We start from the raw sequence: 22927 nt of genomic DNA on the forward strand, positions 1-22927 counted from the left end.
AGTTATTACCATAACAACAGCCTCTTGTGATGTTACGTTGGTGCCAATTCAATGCCAATAGGAATCCAAAATTAGGGGTGCAGTGAAGAAGGAAACTTTATTCAGTGTAAAACAGCTCAACTGTGATAGAGCAAGGCTGTGAAAACAGCATGGCTGTGAGACTGCTTTGGGGCCAGGTGGCCCTGTGGTCAGACCCCTCTCTGATGAGACAGCTCTGCTCTGCTCCTCCCCAGTCTGCTCCAGCAAGAGATCTTCAGTGTTTCAGCTCAGCCTGGGAAATGCACTCTTCAGTGGAAAGGAAAAGTGTGCTCCCTGAGCCAGAGGGGAGCTGACTTATTTAGACAGAAGTCCCCACCCCTGGTCCTTGGTCCCTGATTGGTCTGTCCTCATGCAAATCCTTGCAGTTTGATTGGCCCAAAAGGCACTGTCCTGATTGGTTGGCAAAGAAGCTGATGGGGGGGGGGGGATATAGCTCTGATTGGATGGGGAAAGCTTCAGTTCTACTGGTTGAAATAGGATTTCAGGAACTCCTGGCTCAGATGGCAGAAACACAGTGAAAGCAGGCAGTTCAGTGCAGGCTTCTGTCTGAAGTGCAGTTTGCATGAGAGGCCCTGGGTAGAAATGGCTGCTGGGCTCTCTCTCTATACTAGTATATATTTTAAAATTTGAGTCCAATTAGCCACCAGGAGCCCTTTTTAGTTGCAATCTTGTTTTTCAGGATCCACAATCAGAAAGTGTCTCTTATAAGTGGAAATTTTTGTAAGTTTAGTTTTAAAGACATGGGAAATATACTTTCAATAATTATTTAGTAGAACATGCAGACCAAGGGGGAAAATGTGTTCCCTAGGTGGCATCTTAAATAACAAGTACAAATCAGCTAAATGAGAAGGAGTTTGGAATGGACAATCTAGGCAGGGAGGACAACATGGGCCAAGTGTTTGTAGAGAAGGACTTGGGCCAATATATCAGAAGTGACAGGAGATCAGACTGGAAAAATGGATGACTTACAAGTTTGTATTTAACTCTCTAGATAATAGGAAACCATTGAAGGGTTTTAAGTAGGTGAGTCACAGAGGCTGATTAGACAGTTTTCCATTTTAAAAAAGGCCATTATAGTTTCTGTATACTATAGGATGGAATAGAGGTTGGATGCTGCTTCAGTGCTCCAGGCCCGAGGGGACGTGGGTCCTAACTCGACCTTGAGATAAAGGAAGCATGAGAGACATGTGGGAAACAAGATTAGTCATGTCTAGTTTTGTTTGGATTAAAGTCATGGGTTGGTGAGAAAGGGAGAGGATGAAGCAGTGGTCCAAGAAGCCTCCCAGTTCCTAGCTTGGATGATTGAACGAGAACTCAGGCAGGGAAGCAACTTTGTAGATGGTGGGTGGAGGGAGAATGAGTCCACTCTCAAATGTGTTGATCTGAGCCATCTGTGAAATATGAATTACTTGATATGTAGGTATGAAGATAGGGAGAGTGGTCAGGGTTATAAATATAGCTGAAGGAATCACCAGCTTTGAGGTGGTAATTAAAACCATGAGAGTGGCTGAGATTATTCTAGGAGAATCTGTAGACTAAGAAGAGCAGTGAGTAATTTATAAGAGTTAGAGTAATAGTCTCCCCATTTTGCAGATGAGGAAATTGAGGTCTAACACCAGATTTGCCTCTATGGGACTTGAAACTAGGTTTTCTGACTTCCAGTTACTAGTGTTCTTTTTATCATATTGGTCTCAAAAGAAAACCACTAACTTAGAGGAAGTTTGGAGACAATTTGCTTTGGAATGTGACAGAGACATAATTCTATAATCGATAGAATTTGTCTTTTTGTTTGAATTCTGGAGAAGCAGATTTACCAGTTATTTTATCTACATGTTCATATTGTTCTAGGATGAGAGTTACTATACATATGTTAGATCACAAAATTCTTTGATTCTAAGTCCATGGAAGGTTAAGGTAAAACTCCACCAATCTCTGATTTATAGACGGTTTGGGAATGAGCAGCAGGTAAAGCCTGTTAATTTCTGTCCACGAATGGAGAGCACAGGAACTTTTGGGCACATAAACAGAGACTGCACGTAGGGGCGTTCTCAGCCACAAACAAACTTGGCATCAGTAGTACCTTGCTTCACCTATTTGTCTAATCAATGAGAATAATAACATAGATTCTATAATGTTAAGGCATTAGGCTCTCTATGCCAAAGGTTTTGTTTACAGCTTATTAACTGTCATTAACTTACTTGGGCTTTTCTTTTTCATCTTTGTTTTTCTTAGAAACTGGCATACACAAAGGAAACTGTTAGCCGGTAAGTGTCTTTTTTCCCCCTAAGTTCATGTTTGGCAACAGAGGTGTATCATACTTACTCCAAGACTCACCCCAAATTTAATGGCCACTCTCTATTTTCTTGCCAGTTCCTGCGATGACCAGGCCTGTGGGTAAGTCCCAAATGCTTTTCCTCATTGGAGGCCACTCCCCTTCCCAGACCACCACCACAGCCACTGCTCTTGTTTGCTGTCTGACCTTACCAGGAGGCAGACTTGTTGTGTCTCTTGGGTGAAAAAATAGATTTCTGGAAATGAAATATGGAATGACCTACTGTTGTTGAGCCTTTCAGGCTAATGATAAAATTGCCCTGAAATGGTGCACCTTAGTGGAGGATAGTTTATCAAAGGATGGGTGGTGGTGTGGATCACTTTACTGGGGAATGATAATAATGATTTTGAAGTATCGGAATAGCACAATCTTGATGACTCCTCTAGTGTTATGAATCTTGTCTTCATTGGTCTTTAGGTTTAGGGCTAAGGTCATTTCTGGCTCCTGAGCAGTAGCAGGAAAAATAGGTCATGGAATGTGAGAGATTTTGAGCCTACCGGGGCTAAAGATTTCCACTTCTCTCCATACTCAGAATATCTAGATTATGCCAGCATATGGGTGAGTATTTAGCAAAGCACCGCTAGGGCATACAATCCAGGTCAGAGTCCAGAAGTTTGCCTCAAATGAAAGGGAAGGACATTGGAAAAACCACGTCAGTGAGTCAGTGTCCAGAGATCCAGTCTTGACAGCAGAGTCCTGGCGAAAGCACAGCTGGGGTGTACATGTGAGTAGTAGTGTGGTACACATACGTTTCAAATCAAACATGAGTAGAGAGGCGGGAAGTAGGACTCTTTGTGGTCCCACTTATTTGTACAGCTAATGTTATCACTGAGTCTATGCTGGGGCCTGAGACTGAGCCCCTACTCAGATGTGGACCATGTGGTTTCCTGAGTATGGACTCTTCATGGCCAAAAGGCAGAGCTCAGAGCTTCTTGTGATTGCCATTGCTACACACAGGCGGTGGGCTGAATAGTCTGGTGAGTCCTGCCAGTGCCAGTGATCTTCATGGTGGTACCTGATGAAAATGATAGCATATTTTATAGATCTTATATGGCTAAGAAGTACTTAAATACTGACTGAATATGGCTCTTAACCTGAAGAAGTATTGAGGTTTTCATGTATATTTTTATTGATTTCAGAGAGGAAGGGAGAAGGAGAGATAGAAACATCAATGATGAGAGAGAATCATCGATCTTGCACTCCCCTAAGATCAGAATCGAACCATGACCTCCTGGTTCAGAGGTCAACCCTCAACCACTGAGCAATACTGGCTGGGCTGCAATGTGTTGTTTTAAGCTTTCCCTACTGTCATCTGCCAAGTATCTTTAAAAAAGCAAAAAAAAAAAAAAAAAAGCATTTCCTACCATCCATCTTACCTCTTATAAATCTCTGCCTGTCATTGTTTCTCTCTTTCTCCCGAGTCTTCAACTTTCCCATTATTAACTCGTCCCCATTAGTATTTAAACATGCTCAAGTCTCTGCCATGTGACCTATTTTACAAATGGCCTTCCCTCCAGCTCTTGTCTCCGTTATAACCAGACATCTTTTAAAAAAATAAATCTCTATTATTGAAAGTATTACATATGTCCACTTTTCCCCTCTTTGACCCCCTCCAGCCTGCTCCCTTCCCCCAGGCCTTCACCGCCCTATTGTCTGTGTCCTTGGTTATGCATATTTGCATACAAGGTCTTTCAACTAGACATCTTGAAGGCAGCTCCACGTGGCTCCAGTCGCTGCTTAACCCTGCTATGGGGTCTTACCATATCCTCAATAACCAGTATAAAGCTCAGTTTAGGACATGTGCTCATTAAATAGTTGTTAAATGAATTACTGAATTTCTACCCAATCACCCAAGTTCATTATCAGACCTCTCAGTGTAAGGACTGTTCTTTGGGATTTTTTGTTGTTGTTGGGTGTGTGTGTGGGGGGAGTATCTCAATTACTTACATTTGTAGTTGAGAATGCCTATTATAGATCACAAAGGCAAATAGACATTTTTTAAAGCAAATGTTTTATTCTGTGTGGGATGACACATGTCACTGCTTCAGTAACCCCTGTTTTCTCCTATATCGGTTTAGCACTTAGTACTTTTTGTAATGCTCTGCACATGATATTTTATTTAGTTTTCATCAATACCTATGTGAAATAGGTAGGGCAGGGAGGTGGTTCTGTTTTGGAGATGAGTCTCAGAGCAACTGAGGTATTTTTCCAAGTCATACACAAGGTTAATTATACATCTGGGACCAGCACCCAGGATTTCTGGCTCGGTGCCTTGAGTTCTGTTGTCACATGCTGATTACAATGAACAGATTTAAGAACAAAGCAAAGTATAGAAAACTGTCAAGGGGAGTAGTCATCTAGACAGGAGATTATGCTTGGCTTGTTTCACTACATTTTTACACTTCTGTTCCATGTGGCTGTGATATTTTCTGACATAATCCCATCTAAATTCCACTGACATGATTAGGCAGCAGCAGTGAGGAATAAATGATGTGCTGGATGAGCTGAGGAAATGAGACCACAGGGGGTTGTTTGCTGTTGGTATTAAACTAAAGGTCTTAGCTGAACAACTTCAAATTTGTGGTTTGGCTTGGAAAGGAAGAAGCATTTCTGTCTCCAAACTCAACATGACTCTGTGTTCTAGTTCTGTTGTGAGTGACACCTCAGCGGATCCCTTCAGGAGGCCTACCTAATGAGACCCTGTGAAAGGGTTCTTGTTGTTAAGTGTTCTTTACTGTCTTTTGAAAACAGGGGCGGGGGGGGGGGGGAGGGAGGGATTAAGTGTTGGAATGTTAGGCAGATAATTTCAATTATGGAGATTTGTCTACTTACCATCATTAAAGCAATGTTATTTTGAATTCAGTAGTTTTTCTGAAGTAAGCACACTTCTCCATCTGATTGCTTACATAGAGAATTAGCATAAATCTGATTTTGATGTGGGGGACAATTTGACCAACTCCAGGTGAGGTCTGGTTTCTCTGTTGTCATCCTAACTTCCTGTTCTAATGACTGTGTTGTGCTTTGGTTGCTTTGCCTTACTTTGACCTCTTTGCTCTTTATACCTGGTGGCTTATGGCTCTCCAGCTCTCACTGGGATTCTCTTCCTTTTTCTGGGGCCGTATACTCTTTGACTTTTAGGTTGTTTAGCTTATCTATTTTTGTTATTATTTATTTATTTATTTATTTATTTATTTATTTATTTATTTAAGGCTGTTTAGTTTAGGTAGGCCACTGACATTAGGATAAGGTGAAACCATGTTGGTTGCCCTTCTAGAGAATATGGGCCACGTGAAGGCCGTGCTGTAAGGAATTAAGGTGGGTAAGAGTGAGGTTTCTGGAACCAAATGGGTCTATTTTACATTACAGCTCTTCCCCTGGCCAGCTTTGTCACCTGAGCAAATTCTTAACCACTTCTAACATTAGTTTCCTCATCTATATAAATGGGGATACTAATATCTTCCTCTTAAGATTGTTGCGAGTTAACGGAGATAAACTACTTAGCACAGTGCTTGACCTGTAATGAGGGCTTAGGCAATTTAGTTGTAATCATTCTTGCTGTTATTATTATTGAAAAGGGAACTGGATACAGTTAGAAAGTTCAGGTGTGGCTTTGGGTTATATTGCATTATTTGGTGACACTGGGAAAATGGCTTTACCCATGTGGGCCTCATTTTTTCATGTATCAAGTGAGGGCATAGGATGGGTTCTGCCTTGTGGACAATTGATAGACCCTATTCATAACTAATTATGTTAATGTTTGTTTCAAATGCATCTGAATCTCATTTTTTTTAGCTCTACCTCCTGTAACCCAAGAAGACTCTTAAAAATTTTTTTTTATTGATTTTTAGAGAGAGAGGAAAGAAAAGAGAGAGAAAAACATCAATGTTAGAGTGAAACATCAATTGGCTGCCTATTGCACGTCCCCTACTGGGGATTGATTCCACAACCCGGCATGTATCCTGACTGGGAATCAAACCGGCAACCTTTCAATACACAGGATGACACCCAAACAACTGAACCACATCAACATGGGTGCAAAAAGCCTTTTGCCCACTAGTGTGGCTCAGTGGTTGAGTGTCAACCTATGAACCAGGAGTACTCAGTCTGAGCACATGCTTGGGTTGTGGGCTCGATCCCAAGTAGGGGGCATGCAAGAGGCTGATGATTTTCATCATTGATGTTTCTATTTCTCTCTCCCTCTCCCATTTTCTCTCTGAAATCAATAAAAAGAAAGAAAAGAAGAAAGAAGCTTCTTGATGCTTCCTCAGCTCATCACATATCATAATAACTTATCCAGATGTCATATTCCTTTAGATCAGCAGTTCATACCGCCCAGCCCTGCCTGCCCCCAATTGCCCGCATCAGGGCGGGCTGGTTGGACCCCACCAGTGCATGGATTCATGCACCGGGCCTCTAGTAGATAATAAATGAACAAAATAATTTCACATAGTGATAAAAACTGAGAAGAAATAACATGGAAGAGGGATGATATAATAAGTGGATGAGTACTTTGTATAGCATGATTCTAATTGAGTAGGAATCAATAAATAGAAAATAAATAAATTATGAAGACTATTTTAAAAAATGTATTTTATCGATTTTTTTTACAGAGAGGAAGGGAGAGGGATAGAGAGTTAGAAACATCGATGAAAGAGAAACATTGATCAGCTGCCTCCTGCACACACCCCACTGGGGATGTGCCCGCAACCAAGGTACATGCCCTTGACCAGAATCGAACCTGGGACCCCTGAGTCCGCAGGCTGATGCTCTATCCACTGAGCCAAACTGGTTAGTAGGGCATGAAGACTATTTTTAAAAAACTTGTTATTCAGTACTTTGATTTGGAATCCTTGTTTGAAAATCTAATGAATTCCTGCCCTGCCCAATGTGGCTGCCAGTTTGACATACCTGGGTTGCAGGCTCAATCCCCCAGTAGGGGCTTGATCCCCAGCGGGGGCGGTGTGAGGTGTGTGCAGACATGTGCAGGAGGCAGTCAATTGATGTTTCTCTCTCTAAAAATCAATTAAAAATTAAAAAAAGGAAATCTAGCTAATTCCTTTTTGGGAAAAGAAAGCACCACATAAGCCCTCACATTTCTATCATTTTATTAACCCCAAACATTTTTTCCCCCTAGCCCTGAGTTGTCATCTCTAGTTCCTGTTGGCGATACCTCAACATTGGAAGGTATGCTTTTGTGCCTTTACTTACTTTTCTTTGAAAATTATTTATGGTTTAATACAATCTTGCAAGCAAACATTTTTCAGCTCACATTTAAAAAATACTGTGTTTCTCTCTCTATATATATGTTGTTCAAGAGCCTCAAGAAAAAGTAATTAAAACATTTATTTTATGGCATTATGTTGTGGGTACTTACAAACCTTTAGTTATTGGGTATGATACAAATCAGAAAACTCCTTAAAACAAATGTACGACCTAAAGAATTACTGTAAGGCAAACACTCTAACCACTGCTCATTCAACAGGGAAGACATTCCTGGGCCCAGAATTTGTCATTTTCCCAGAGTAAGGAGTTTTCTGGCTGCATTCTGCCGTGTACTTTAACATGTTCCTCTGACCTCTCTATTTCCTGTCAATTGATAGTTCCTTTCTTTGTTAATTTTTTAAAAGCTTCTCTTTATTGGAAATTTCAAACATACACAAAAATTAGAATAGCACACGGCCCAGCTTCAACAGTGATCAATTCATGCTTAGTCTCCAACCTTCACCCACCCCCTCTGTGGTAGTATCACTTCCTTCAGTGTCTGTCCCCTTTCCTAGAGAGCTCTGCAAGGACAGGGACTTTGTCTGAATCCTTAGCATCTTGCATAGAGCCTGACATGTACTAGGTGTTCAGTAAATGCTTGTTGAATAAATGAATGAATGAATCAAAATAATTTCTTATTCTGGGAAGACTCTATGCAAATGTGTCTTAAGGTTAGAATGCACAGAATTTCCAAAGTGAAAAAGCAAATCACTTATGGAAATGGTTTAGTAGTTAGTTCCTTATTTCCTGATATGGGTTTGGACTTTGTCAGGGACTGGATTCATGCACATGTTTTTCTTTTTCCATTAGGTGCTGCCCTCAGAGTTCCATATCCAGGGGTGACCTCCTCTGCAGGTACCTCAGAGAGCAGCTTGGGGAGACCAGAGGAGAGTGTGAGTGACGCTGTTTTGTTTAGTTTATAACATGGAGAACAGGGGTTAAGGGAGGTTATTATGCCATTGTCAGAGTACACAGGACTTCCTGTGGTTCCCTTGATGAAAATGTTTTGGATTCTAAAACCAGTGCATTAAAAAGATTCCGTGGAGAGTCAAGTAAAACTGCTTTTGGCGAGAGAGGGCTTCAAATTGTAAATGGGATGACTCGGGATCTGGGGAACTGTCTGTGGTAAGCCCACTCACCGTCTCTTGTGGGCTCCAGGACATAATTTACTATGGGGACATTTGCCTATATTCTTCTATCCCTAAATCAGTCAGGACTTAGCTTCCTCTCCTTCAGAGTGAAAGGATATAGATTTTATGTCATTAAAAAATCTAGAAGCAGCCCTGGCTGCTTTGGCTCAGTGGATAGAGTGTCAGCCTGCGGACTGAAGGGTCTCAGGTTCAATTCCGGTCAGGGGCACATGCCTAGGTTGTGGGCTTGATCCCATTGTGGGGTGTTCAGGAGGCAGCTGATCAATGATTCTCTCTCATCATTGATGTTTCTATTTCTCCCTCTCCCTTCCTCTCTGAAATCAATAAAAATATACTTTAAAAAAATCTAGAAGCACCGTTCTTTTCACATACATCATTATTAATAGTAACCTGGCCACTGTACAGCATTAAGTTGATTTTTTTTACCACATTCAGAGTCTTTAAAAAGTACACACTGCCCAGGAAGGTAGACGTGTTGTATTAGAAATGTTGTTAAATATGTATTTTTAAATTTTGGGGGTTCATAAATCCTTGATTACTTAATATATAGCAAAGTCTGACTGAACATATTCACTAGAAAGGCACAGTTTAGTTACCTTGCATCTTCTCTTCCTAAACTTCAACATTTTAACATATAAAACCAGAATAAATCACCCACTCTGCCCACCAGCCTCCCTATAACTGAACAAGGCTGGTAGTAGATTGGGATGCCTGAGTTGAGGCCCAAATCAGTACTTTTACCTTCAGTACCACTGTGTTCAAAGTTGATGGTGCTAAAAATATCACCACTTGAGAAATATTTGTGAATGAATGAATAAAAAGTGATACTGTAGTTCTGAACTTGAATCAGAATAATTATGATTTAGGTCTGGAATGTTTTATAGAACGAGATAAAATTTACTATAGTAGACATGAAGGAATTGTGTATAATCAATTGGAATATTAATATCCCAAACAGAAAGGGTAATTTGAAGCCAATTTATAGAACAAAACACTATAGAAATACCTAACAAGAATTAGTCCAAAATAAAGCCCAAGGTACAATTTTGCATTTCAGTTTTTCCTAATATATTTTTCCATCTACCATTTCAGCAATCATATACTTTTTCTATTTTGTTTGTAGTTACACTATAAGTTATAATGCATGTTTATTCTATCAAAATTTAAATGTTTCAAAATCTTTGTCCTTATCCTGAGCAACATGGGAAGATTAGAATACTGTACCTCAAATGACCACCCTACTGATTTATATTCTATTTTTGTTCTTTTCCTCCCTCTACTTTAGTTTTCTCTCTCTTTACTCCTATAACTTAGACTATACTATATTTGTTTTATATAGTAAAGTTTATTTTACATTATATACACTGACAAATGATGTTTATCATTTTATTTTCTTAAAATTATTTTTTTTGCATTTTGCATTTTAGACATCTATTTGAGGCTAACTTTCCTTCTGATATATATGCTCCTGATATTACTTTAGTGAGAGTCTCTCACTGGTTCAATCTCAATTTTTGATCACCTGAAAATATCTTTATTATTCCCTTATTTTAGAAAAAATATTTTAAATCTGTATTAAATTCTAGATTGAGGTATTTTTTTGAGGTCAAGGTTTATTTCACTATATTCTAACTTTTATTGTTACAACTGGGAACTTATCTGTCAGCTCAGTTGTTATTCGGGTTGTTTTTGTCTACTTTTTTTTTGGAAGTCTTTTTGTTGTTTTTTTTTTTTTGCTTATTTTTTTCAGGGATATTACATTCACATGGGTCTAAGAATTACAAATATAAGAGATAATTGGTCACATATTTAACCCTGTCATCTTCCCAGTTTCCACTCTACAGTGGAAGAAGTCAGGAAAGACATGATGGCTGCCTGTATTTATTTGAAGGGCTCTCTGGTGACCACAGTGTTTATAGGTGTCCCAGGTTACAGAACTGGGATCAATGGTTAACACTTACAGGAAAATAAATTTGGGTTTAATATTGACAACATTATAACCATGAGAGCTTCTTTTGGAAATGCAGTGGTCTGCCTTTGAAGGTCATGACTCTTCCTCATCAGAGCCATTTAAATTGAGGATGAGCAGCCTGTTGTCAGGGATAGTGTGGAGAGAATTCAAGCATCACTACCCTTCCCCACACCCTATCAGGCAATTGCTTTTGTTATATTCTTGTGAATTATTCCAGATTTCATTTTTCAAAATATTGATTTCAGAGAAGAAGGGAAAGGGAGAGATAGAAACATCAATGATGAGAGAGAACCTTTGATCTGCTGCCTCCTGCATGTCCCCTACTGGGATCAAGTTCACAAACTGGGCATGTGCCCTGACCTGAAATCGAACCCTGAATTCCTGATTCATAGGTCGACACTCAACCACTGAGCCACACCAGCCAGGCTCCAGGCTTCTTAAAGGCACATGTAAGCAAATACAATTCCTATTCTTCCCCACAAGGGATTCTTTAACTTGAGAGTCATGAAGACAACAAACAGGATTATTTTAAAAAGCAAAATATGCATTATTGAAATGAATTATATATAGTTTATGATGCAATAAACTTAAGTATAAATATATATACAATGAACTACAAATAATACAGTTAACTGCATGGGGATTCTCTTGTTTCAGGACATTGTGATCCCTTTGAAGGAGCTCCCCTTTTAAAAATATTCCTTGTCTTCTCTTTCTCTCTCTCTCTCTCTCTCTCTCTCTATATATATATATATATATATATATATATAATCTCACAAGAGATAACAGCTGAGAATTTCTCAGAATATATGATAGACATAAAGCCTTACAATAAGGAAATACAACAAATCCAAAGCAAAATAAGTAAACATAAATATACATCTATATCCATTTTTGTAAAACTGCAAAATCCCTAATTCTGTATATCCCATATACTATATATATGTAAAATACTATACAGTATTTGGGATTCTGCAGTTTCACAAAAGTGGTTATAAAAGAAATTCTCAGCTGTTATTCCTTACGATTAGATATGTCTGACCTCATTTTATTTCTCATGTTTATTTCTCTAATAACTTTAATTTCTTCATCTTTCTGTTTTGCTTTCAAATATGTCTTTCAGTTCATTAATTCTCCCTTCAACTTAGTCTAATTTGTTTCAAACTGTCTATAGAGCTTTTAGAATCCTTACTTTATGTGAGAGTCTTTGGTCTGATTTTAAACATGTGCAGACCTTCCACTTTGTGATAAAAGGTAAAACTAAAGCCGAGGCCTCAAGGGATCAGCAGATACACCATGTACACAAACAACACTCAGTCACCTCCCTGGATTCCTCTAATCTTTATTGACCCATTGGGGATTTCTTTCTTGCAAATGAGCTATGCTTTCAAAACATTAAAAATATTTATTCAGCATTTTAGGCGTTATGTGGCAGTAAGGTTACTAAGCATATTTCTTTTAAAATAATACTGGAAATGGAAGTTTCTGCCCAAATCTAGTGAGGTAAAATTTAAGATGGAAAAATGCAAAGTCTTGTACAAAATTCTATTTAAGACTAAGAGTCTGTGTTGGTGTTACTCTCAATATGAATCAGCAGTATGATGCAGTTACGGGGGGAGAATCACCTAGTAAAAGCTAGTGTGATTTTGGGTTGCATAATACAGGTATAGAATCTATCACAAGGGAAGTGGTCATCGGACCTCATTGGTGTGTGCCACACTGTGAGGAAGACACTACAAGCCTGAGAAGTGTCTGCAGGAGAGGAACCAGGGAGAAGTCAGGAAAGACATGATGGCTGCCTGTATTTATTTGAAGGGCTCTCTGGTGACCACAGTGTTTATAGGTGTCCCAGGTTACAGAACTGGGATCAATGGTTAACACTTACAGGAAAATAAATTTGGGTTTAATATTGAAAACATTATAACCATGAGAGCTTCTTTTGGAAATGCAATGGTCTGCCTTTGAAGGTCATGACTCTTCCTCATCAGAGCCATTTAAATTGAGGACGAGCAGCCTGTTGTCAGGGATAGTGTGGAGAGAATTCAAGCATCAGAAGCCATGGTGGGATCTTCTAAAGTTTTGAAAGTCGCTGATCATGTGATCCATCAGAGATGAAATGGCACAGTGATAAAGTCCTTGTGTTCTCTTCCTGACTCTGCCATTGGCTGTGAGCCCGCAGGCTAGCCATTCTTCCATTCCAATCCCTGGTTTTCTTGTGTATCAAATGGAGGGACTTGGATTAGATGAGCTCAAGCAATTATTACTGTATGTTCTAGTAGTGATTTCTAGTCCCTCATTCCTTCTGCATTTATTAATTGGAATTCTTTTGTAAGAAACTATTGTCACTTCTCTCAGATTTATTTACTAAATCACATTAGCATGGACTCATGAATTTTTAAAAAAAATATATTTATCTCAGAGATGAAAAGAGAGGTAGAAACATCAATGATGAGGGAGAATCATTGATTGGCCACCTCCTGTATGCCGCTCCCCCACCCTCACTGGGATTGAGCCTGCAACCTGGGCATGTGCCCTTGACTGGGATCAAACCCAGGGCCCTTCAGTCCGGGGGTCCAACACTCTATCCACTGAGCCAAACAGGCTAGGGCTGGACTCATGAATGTTTATTTTATTATTTGGATTATAATTCAGTATTCATTTTGTCACTCTAATTATTCCAGCCTTGGCCACTGGAAAACCTGGGTTCTAATGATACATAGTACAGAAAGTTTGGTGATATGATTTCGGATTCCACATAGCAATTAACAATTAAGAGACTACCACCTCTTTCCTGCTGGTGTGGTTCTGTGGTTGAGTGTCAACCTATGAACCAGGAGGTCACGGTTTAATTCCTGGTAAGGGCACATGCCCAGGTTGCGGGCTCGATCCCCAGAAGGGACGTGCAGGAGTCAGCTAATCAATGATTCTCTCTCATCATTGATGTTTCTATATCTCTCTCTTTCTCTCCCTTCCTCTCTCTGAAAAATAAAAACATATTTAAAAAAAAAAGGAAACTACCACCTCTTGACTTTGGTGTGGTATTTAGAAAGAAATCCACAATTACCTGAAAAGGCTGTGAATATATTCCTTCCTTCTGCATACTTATCTGTATGGCTAGATTTTCTTCACATACTTAAACTAAAACAAAATATTGTAACTGATTAATGCAGAAACAGATTTGAGAATCCAGCTGTCATTGTTAAGCCAGACATTAAAGAATTTGTAAAAATATAAACAATCTTGAGAAACAAGCTTCTAAGCTATTTCTAGATGACAATTTTAGCACAGTAAACTCTGTTTTAACTCACAAATGGTCAAATTTGGTGGTTATCTTTGAAATATGTTCTATCTTTCCCTGAACTAATCATTGTGTGTTCAAAGGAATGTACAAATGCACAGCAATTTTAATATTAACCTATGTCTGAACGTCTACCCAATTAGTTCCAAATTCAAACACTATATAGAAGAGCATCATTAGAAATTGCCTTTGGCATAGTATCTGGCATACAGTAGACAATCAATACATTTTTGTTGATTGAATGAGTAAACATTGGCATTTATTGTTCTTTCCCTAAACTTTCAGATTAGCAATGAAATTGAGACTGTGATAGAAGAATCCACAAAACCAGCAGCTGAGCAGATTGCAGAATTCAGTATCCACCTTTTGGGGGAGCAATACAGGGAAGAACTACGGGATCCCTCTAGCTTCCACCACCAGAGCCTTGTAGAAGAGTTTATCGCAGAGGTGAGTGATTTTTGTTTGTTTTAATTCATTTTTTAAATAAGCAAGACAGTTTTCTGGGATAAATGTCTCATATTCACAGCAATGTTTAGAGGCAGCTTTTGGACTCAAGCTCTCTATCTGCTTTGTTCGGGGGTGATGACTTAGCATTTCTTCAGAAAGCTCTGTGAAAAGTTCACTGAAAGACAGATGGGTTATTTCATTGAAAAAAAATCTTCACACATTTGCCATCTAACAAATAAATGCTATTTCCAACATTTGCTGCAAAGCCAAGGAAGACTGTGTCCTGTGAAAAATGAGCATCTTTGAGGAACTACATACAATGTGTTGTTTTTCTTTGTGAAACATTTTATTTAATTTTTTTAATTTTCATACTCAGTTCTACTTTTTTAAATTGAAAAATTTTGAACAGTTCACACTGTTCAAACCTGGTAAAACATGGTACCAAGTTCAGGGGACCAAACGGCATCCAGTGACCAGTCGATGTCCCTTCTACCTCTGTTCCTTGGGAGTAGGTATTTTTAATAAAGGGTTTCTTTAAAAAATCAGGCAATAGATCATCTCATGATTTTCCTTTCTGGAAGAATTCTATATGGAACTTGAACTCAAGGTTCTTTCAGTCAAAAATGACCCAACTTGTCCCCTGCATGCCTTTGCTCTCGTGTAGTAAGACACTGAGTGCCCACCCTCCTCTCTCTCCAATTACGGGGCACACCATTCCTTCCTGTTTATTTCTTTTCCACTCCCTCTCGATGGGTTTCTTTTTGGCCACATTTTTCAATTCCATCACCTCGGACTAATTTCCTCCCCTAGACACTGTGTCTAGATGAGAAATAAAAATATGCACCTCTCAGCCAAACAGCATCATTGCAGCCATCAGACATGGGGAGTGCAGGCCAGACAGTTAATTTTCCTAGCTGTGTGGCCAAGTTGGGAGGCTGTACGGTATGTGGAAGAAATGTCAGCCAGGCCAGTGGCCACCTTGTGTCAGATCGTGTCTTGGATCGGCGGTCTGGGCCTCTCTGCCTGTGGGTTAAAGAACCTTTAATAAGCCTCCGTGTTTGGGTAAACAAATATTCTGAATGGCTGCATATTTAGGACAGGCTAATAAACACTCTGAAAACCATCTCCTGCAGGGACTTTATGAGGTAGGGAGCTGTTGGCTTGAGGTGGTTGGAAGGTAACGAAGGGCCGGGCCTGCCGTGCAACAGTTCCTTCTCTGGCCCGTCTCTACATTCCTGTCCCTTTACTTGGAACAAAACATCTACCGCTGGGCCATCTTAGTGGGGTCTGGGGTGAGGCTCTGAAAGGTCTTGTCACCATGTTTACTACAAACTGAAGGAGGCCCTCCAACTCTCTCCCTGCAGGCACAGCCACAGGGATTGTTCCTTCACTATTGTTTCTCAGCCAATATTGGAAGACACACGGGGGAAAAAAGCCTGTTTGGGGGATTGAGGGGAAAAAAATATTTTTTTTTCATGAGAAGAGTAAGAGTAAGATAAACTTGGGACAATGCCAGATATGACATTAGAGGGAAAGGTCAGGCTTGAAGACCGCTACGGTATCAACCCAGGGTCCTTGCACACTGCTTTGAGTTCTGTAGGCTGCAGGATGTCTGACTGCTCACAGAAACCATGTGGGTAACAGCATCCATCTATAGATGAGGCCCAGGAGGACTAGTAACTGGCTTCTGGTCATTTCAGCCCCTGGAGTAGAAGGGGAAATCAGGTCTCCTCTTTCCTTTCAAAGTGTTCCTCCCTTTATGTCATACAGAGTCCCCTTATTTTAATTCAGATAAGAACTTGTGGTGAGCTGCCCAGTTTCCCCAGTCCTGGTCCTGGTTCTAAACCATATTTATTATGAGTCAGGGGAAAGAGGAAGAGGCATGCAATTCAATGGGAAGAATATAGGATTTGGTGTTGGAGAGATTTGGGGCTGAATAAGTTCGGATTCAGTCACTCACCAAATCATGACCCTGGGTAAGTGAGTTGACATCTCAGAGTCTCAGTTTTCTCATCTATAAAATTGGGAAAATATGTACCTCTTGGGATTGTTGCAAGATCAGAAGTAATATTGCAAAATCAGGCATATAGCTGTCACTCAATACATTGTATCTATTATTAATCTTGATGTTAGTCAAGTAAAAAGACTTCTTACACCTGAACACCTGTACAGTAATTAACTGGATATGATGAATTAAAATATCTGTATGTATTTGTAATCAAGAGATGGCAAAGCCCCCCAAAAGATGGGTTTAGTAATAATAAAAATATGCAATTACTGTAAATAGCATTTTGCAGTTAATAGAGTACTTTCAGCTACATTCCTTTTAATCTTACAGAAACTGATGTGGTTGGTGAGCAGGGCAATATTAATTCTATAAAAGAGACATGCATGACCACTTTGCCAGCTAAATCAGCTGGGACTTATCCCTCAGTCTAAGATTCCTCGTCTTGGGATCCCATCCACACCCCATCCTCTAAGAATTATAGCACCACTCTCTTTCTTCTCAGAGAATAAAACAAGGCAAACTATTATTATCATGTATTTGGATTCTGTATCCTTAAGGCATGAAGATCTTCAGTGAACCAAGATTTATTTGTTTGTTTTTTTGTTAATTTCTTTCAATTACAGTTGGCATTCAAAATTATATTAATTTCAGCTGCACAGCATAATGGTTAGACATTTGTATAACTTACAAAGTGATTATTTGATGAGTCTAGTAACCATATGTAGTTATTGCAGTATTATTGACTATATTCCCTAGGCTGTATATCCCTGTGATGATTCTGTAGCTACCAAGTTGGACTTTAAATCCCTTCACCTTTTTCACCTAGCCACCCAACCCCCCTCCCATCCGGCAACCATCAATTTGTTCTCTGTACCTATGAGTTTGTTTTATTTTGAACCAAAACTTTAAAAAAAATTTCACTCTACTGATTATACAAGGACTTGGTTTTAAAATCAGAGATCCACTAACAGAGTTCACAAGTCTGCTGACAACTTCCTTCCCTTCTTCTGGTGTGAGCTCCATCGTGACTCACCTGGTCAGATTGCATCTTCTGAAATGTGGTGGGTTAAATGTTAAATCTTGTTAAACATTTTGTATTTGTGTATAACTTGATTATTTTTAGCTATTTAGTCCAGTCTAGAATTCTCTTTTCCCTGCTCCAGTCACTAAGCAGATACTGATTTACATGGTGGGACATTACAGACGCAGAAATAAAACTGGTACCCACGGATGTGATGCTCATAAATTGATCTTTGGTCCAGTTAACTTACTGGCCACTGCTTCATCATCTCTGCGACAACCAGTGAACAAGGCCTCCCTTCTGGGGGGTAAGCCCAGACCTATAGATTTCTTCCTAATGTTGACTGTGTCCACAGTTCCCTTGTGTTGTAGGAACAAGAAACAGACACCACCAGACACTTTTTGGAAACAAACGCCTGACTGTCACTCTGTGTGCTGTAGCCAGACTCCCTATCCAAACACTACATTTAAAAATGCTGTTACAGCTCCTTGGGCAACTAATGTTCTTTTTCACGTTTCATCACATAGGGGAAAGAACAGTAATTGCCAATGAGAAGTATGCCCTTTACAATTTGAAGAAAAATTAATATTAAAGCACATTAGAACCTTTAAAGACAAAATGAAAAAGAAAAGCCTATCAGTGTTGTGGTAAATACTATTTTCTAACGTTGTAACTATTATTTTCTTAGTAATTTTCTGATCCATGTGTTTCTGTGTATGCATTCAAGCTTCTAATAGTAGAGGGTACACTTTATATTCTTCTCCTAAAAGCATTATTTTCTGCATCCTTTCCCACATTTCTACCTATTTATAAATTTTATTTTTAACAGATTGAAAATGCATTTACTGGGTTGCCAGGCTATAAGGACATCCGTGTTCTTGACTTCAGGTAAATAGACTTACTCTAAAAATGCGCTCTTTATTTTAAGTGGAATATCCTGTTGGGTATGTTATATACACAACAATAATTTAAAATGACTCAAATGCTGTAATTCAGTGCTATTTCTAGCAAATGTATATTCCTATTGCTAATATTTCCAGTGAGGAAACTGAGTTACAAAAAGGCAAAATAATGTACTCAAGGGACATACTGGATCTGTAGTGGGGCCAGGGTAAGAATTGGGAAGTCATGTCCCCCGCTTGCTGCCGGCATGTTGCACTGCTTTTATTTGGCACCGAGGGGAGCCTGCCGTCAGATTAGATGTGACCTCCAGGTCCGACTAAAGCTTGTCCAGGTCTCACTGAGGTGAGTGGTGTCTTGGTGTAAGGCCACTCTGCACTCACCTTCTTTTCAAACATGACAGTTGTGAGTCAGAGGCCTCTTTGGAGGCATTTCTTCCCTGCTCAGACCCACGGCATGACACTGGTGACGTTTATTGAGTGAGTACTTTGTATTAGGCACCTCATCTCCTGAGCCCACTTAATCTCCACCCCCCTCAGAATGCATATTATTATCGATACTCATTTCACAGAGCAGCAAACAGGTTTAAAGGGATGAAGTTTTAGCCCAGAGTCAGAGAACCTGTGAATTAGCTTGTAAATTTGAAGCGAAGTGTCTGTCTGAACCTCCATTCCAGATCCAGCACTTTGAAGGTTGGAGCCTCTGGGGGATTGCTGTGGCCCAGCAGTGGGTGCAGTGCACTCTGAGCAGGGGCACTGGGTCACCTTGCAGTATCATTAACAGGGTCAACATCTTAACTGTGGCATAGTCTTGTCACAGCTTCTGGGTTTACCAGAAATTAAGCAATCACTCACACAGCATTTACAGTGTACCAGGCACTGTATCTATATTAATTCATTTAACCCCAACAGCCATGCTATGAGATAGTTATTACCCCCATTGTTTCTGATATGTAAAACAGAGCCCAGGGAATTTACATAGTTTGCCCGAGGACACTCAGCTAGTTATTGGTGCAGGGCAGAGGGCAAGCATGATAAATTGACCCTCCACCTACCCTCACACCACAACCAGTCTTTCCACTTGAACCTTAGTGCTTTTTCACAGAATACCATCTCCAGCTGTGCCTAAAGCTCCCCTGAGAACCTGAGAATGTGAGGCCTTTGGGGATCCCCTCACTTGGCAGCACAGGGAAGGCAACATAGCCTTCGGAGTCAACTTTCCTGAGTTCAAACCCTGCCTTTGGCACTTCTGGCTGGATGGTTTCGGGTAAATTACCAAGTCTTAACTTCTCATTTATATAAAAAAGACAATTTACCTATTAATCCTGCTTTATTAAATAATACTTTTGAAATACTTTAAATGATTTAGGTTTTTTTGTCCCTCAGCTTCTTGACCTGTAAAATGGGGGTACTAATGATCCTTAATAAATCTTAATGAGGATTAATTGAAATAACTTTTGCAAAATGATTAGCATAGTTCCTAGCACATGGGAAATTCTTAATAGAACATAATAGTGTCTGTTACATAAAGCCAATAAATATTAAAGGCACTATCCTATAAGTCAGTCAGTCCTGACCTTTCCCAGCCTCTTAGCACCTTACTGTATGTTGCCTGATTTGGTTTTCATTGATTTCAATACGACATAGCACATTGCATCTCCCCAACAGTGTTCCTAGTTTTGTTAATGCCAACTACTGGAGTCCCCTGTTGACCGACTGAAAAAGTTTATTTATAAAGAGATAACTTTATATGAACTCTTTTAAAAGTATTTAATAAAGTTTAAAGATAGTAAAGACTTTTAAAATGGAACACTTTCTCCGCCTTTGCTCACTTCCTTCTGTTAGGTTAGGTGGCTCAGGAGGTGGCGCAAGAAATAGAGTCCAGTGAATGAGAAAAGAAAGGAAAGGAAAGTTTATTCTGCGTCCCCGGGAGACCCACGTACCCCCAAAGACAGGGCACGTGGATTCACGCCAACATGGAGGGGGGCGCTTTTTTTATACTGCGGTTGGGTGAGGGGCGGGGACATGAGCTGAGGTATTCAGTTGAGGAGGCTTCAGCTGCAGGGGGTCAGCAAGGTATTCAGGGAGAAGGAGCCATCTGTGTCTGGCACGTTGACCTGTGAGAAATCCCAGGTCTGTGAGAAATTCCAGAGGAAGTCCATTGTCTCACCCCATGTCTGTATGTATCTGATCCTGGGCCCTCTCCGACCTAACACCTTCAATCCACAGGAATTTGTCAGCTTCTGATACTATGCAAGCATTTTCACTTAAAGAAACATTTCAGAGGAAATATATTAAGAACTTGTACTTTGATGAATGATATGACAAATACAATTTTAAAATTGTGCTTAACACTTTTTTTTCCAGGTCCCCCGAGGAAAATGGCAGGTAAGGTACTTTTCAGTACTTTCTGTACTTTCAAATGAATGAGGAGTTAGTTTAGAAAATGTGGTAGACCTAGGTTTAAGGGAGCAATAGCTCAATTCTCTTATGACTTCCAGTATCAGTGTCCATCTCTGTACAGATCAGGGGTTGACAAAAATTTTCTGTTAAGGCTTAGTAAATATTTAAAACTTTTTAGGCCATATGGTCTCCATTGGCAGCTACTCATCTCTGCTAATATCAGATGAAAGTAGATATTGGCGAGATATTGAAAACAAATAAGTGTGGCTGTGTTTTAATATATCTTAATTTATGGACACTGAAATATAAATTTCATATAATTTTCACATGTCACAAAATATTGGTCTTTTGATTTTTTTCAACCATTTAAAAACATACGATCCGTTAATTCAGTGACAGTAGGCTGGATGTAGCTTGCAGGCAGTAGTTTACAGACCTCTGTTATAGACTGAATACTGACAAGTACTTTTAAATAGAGGGAACGTCCTGGCTGGCTTGTTAGAGTGTTGGCCCTTGGACCGAAGGGTCTTGGGTTTGATTCCTGGTTGCATGTTCCCCAGCCCCAGTAGGGGTGCAAATGGGAGGCAACCAATTGATGTCTCTCTCTCTCTCTCTGTCTCTCTCTCCTCCCTCCCTTCCACTCCCCCTAGAAATCATAGAGAAAATATCCTCAGGTGAGGATTAAAAAACAAAAAGAGGGTGGGGCAAAAGTAGGTTTATAGTTGTATGTGAAACAGAGTTTATTCTTGTATTATTATTATTCATTAATTATGGTATTTTTTTCATATGGACAACTGTAAACCTACTCCTACCGCACTCAGTATGGAGATACTTAATTTAAAATAGGAATAAAAACTTGCATTAATTTAATACTTTCAAGTATTCTATGCATCCAATAATATAATCGAGTGTCACTTTAAGTGGTAAATGAAGAGAAGAAAGCAGATCTCTATAAGAGTTTATTTGCAAAAACAGCTGCTCTCTAGAATGTCATAGAGGACGCATGTGTAATAATAGAAAAGCATAGTCAATACTTCTTGTGAAGGTTGCTTGTCATTTTTTGCCTTTGGGTTCCATATTTATTGAATATTCACTTTCTCTTGGAAGATTGACAAGTATAGTCTAGAATTTATGAAGTATATTCATGGGTTAAATGTGGGCATGTTTAGAGATACAGTAATACTCCTTCATTGTAATTAATACCTTATACAGTGGGGCCTTGACTTACGAGTTTAATTTGTTCTGAGACCGAGCTCGTTAAGGAGCTCGTTAACTCAAATTACTCTATCAACTCAATGCAAAAAATCGGCCGAGAGACAGCTGGTATCTCAAAAAACTCATTAGTCGGGACACTTGTAAGTCAAGGCCCCACTGTATTTGTATTTGGAGAGGGCATTTTAACTTCCTCATTTTCACTTATATCATTTTAGAAAGTATTAATACGTGCCTACAAATTAGGTGTCTACAAAAATTAGTGACTGTTGGTCTGCACCCTCTAGGAACACAGTCTAATGGAAAGCACTTTTAGAGATATGTCAAAGTACTGGTTCTTTCATTTTTTTTCCATCTAACTCTCTTGTATTCCTGTGAGATAGTGAAAATGAGAGTTAATATTCGTTCTATTTTGGTGCTGAGGAAATTTTGCCTCAGGGAGGCAAATTGATTTGCCATATGTTACGTGACTATATATCTGATATTTTGACTAAGGGAATCAGAATGTGGGTTTCTGTACTGAGTATGTGTAAACTGCTCTGTATGTGTTTGTTATAGGCACATTTGTTGATTGTCTGTACTCATCCAAAAAGCCTGATTATGGGTGATTAGAATTTAAAACAACCCAAACTCTGATGTTACCCTATGACCAAAATAATGGTTGCTGAGTGCTAAGTTCTCTCTAGGGATACAGACAACAATTCAATATGAAGCCATTAGATTTTATGATAAAATTGTTAACTTAAGTGCAGTTTCCAAAATTGTCAAGTGTTAGGTAGTTAATGACATTTATTCATAACTGTTCGGTATACTTTTATTCTGAGCTGTGTATGAGTAAAAGTGTGGTGCAGAAATAGTCTATTTATATGATATATAATCTCTT

The 22927-nt window shown here is 39.4% G+C and overlaps 1 protein-coding gene across 1 annotated transcript in view; it reads left to right on the forward strand.

Annotated features, from left to right (window-relative positions):
• Window positions 1-22927, forward strand: part of IMPG2 (interphotoreceptor matrix proteoglycan 2) — a 73678-nt gene that overhangs the window by 18949 nt on the left and 31802 nt on the right. Inside the window, exons 4-9 of the mRNA XM_023762104.1 lie at window positions 2272-2303; window positions 7506-7555; window positions 8444-8526; window positions 14340-14501; window positions 18360-18418; window positions 20797-20817. Of these exons, the coding sequence (XP_023617872.1) occupies window positions 2272-2303; window positions 7506-7555; window positions 8444-8526; window positions 14340-14501; window positions 18360-18418; window positions 20797-20817 (407 nt within the window). The remainder of the gene's footprint in view (window positions 1-2271; window positions 2304-7505; window positions 7556-8443; window positions 8527-14339; window positions 14502-18359; window positions 18419-20796; window positions 20818-22927) is intronic.

Source organism: Myotis lucifugus, unplaced genomic scaffold (assembly GCF_000147115.1).
Source record: "Myotis lucifugus unplaced genomic scaffold, Myoluc2.0 scaffold_231, whole genome shotgun sequence".
Classification (NCBI taxonomy): Eukaryota; Metazoa; Chordata; class Mammalia; order Chiroptera; family Vespertilionidae; genus Myotis; species Myotis lucifugus.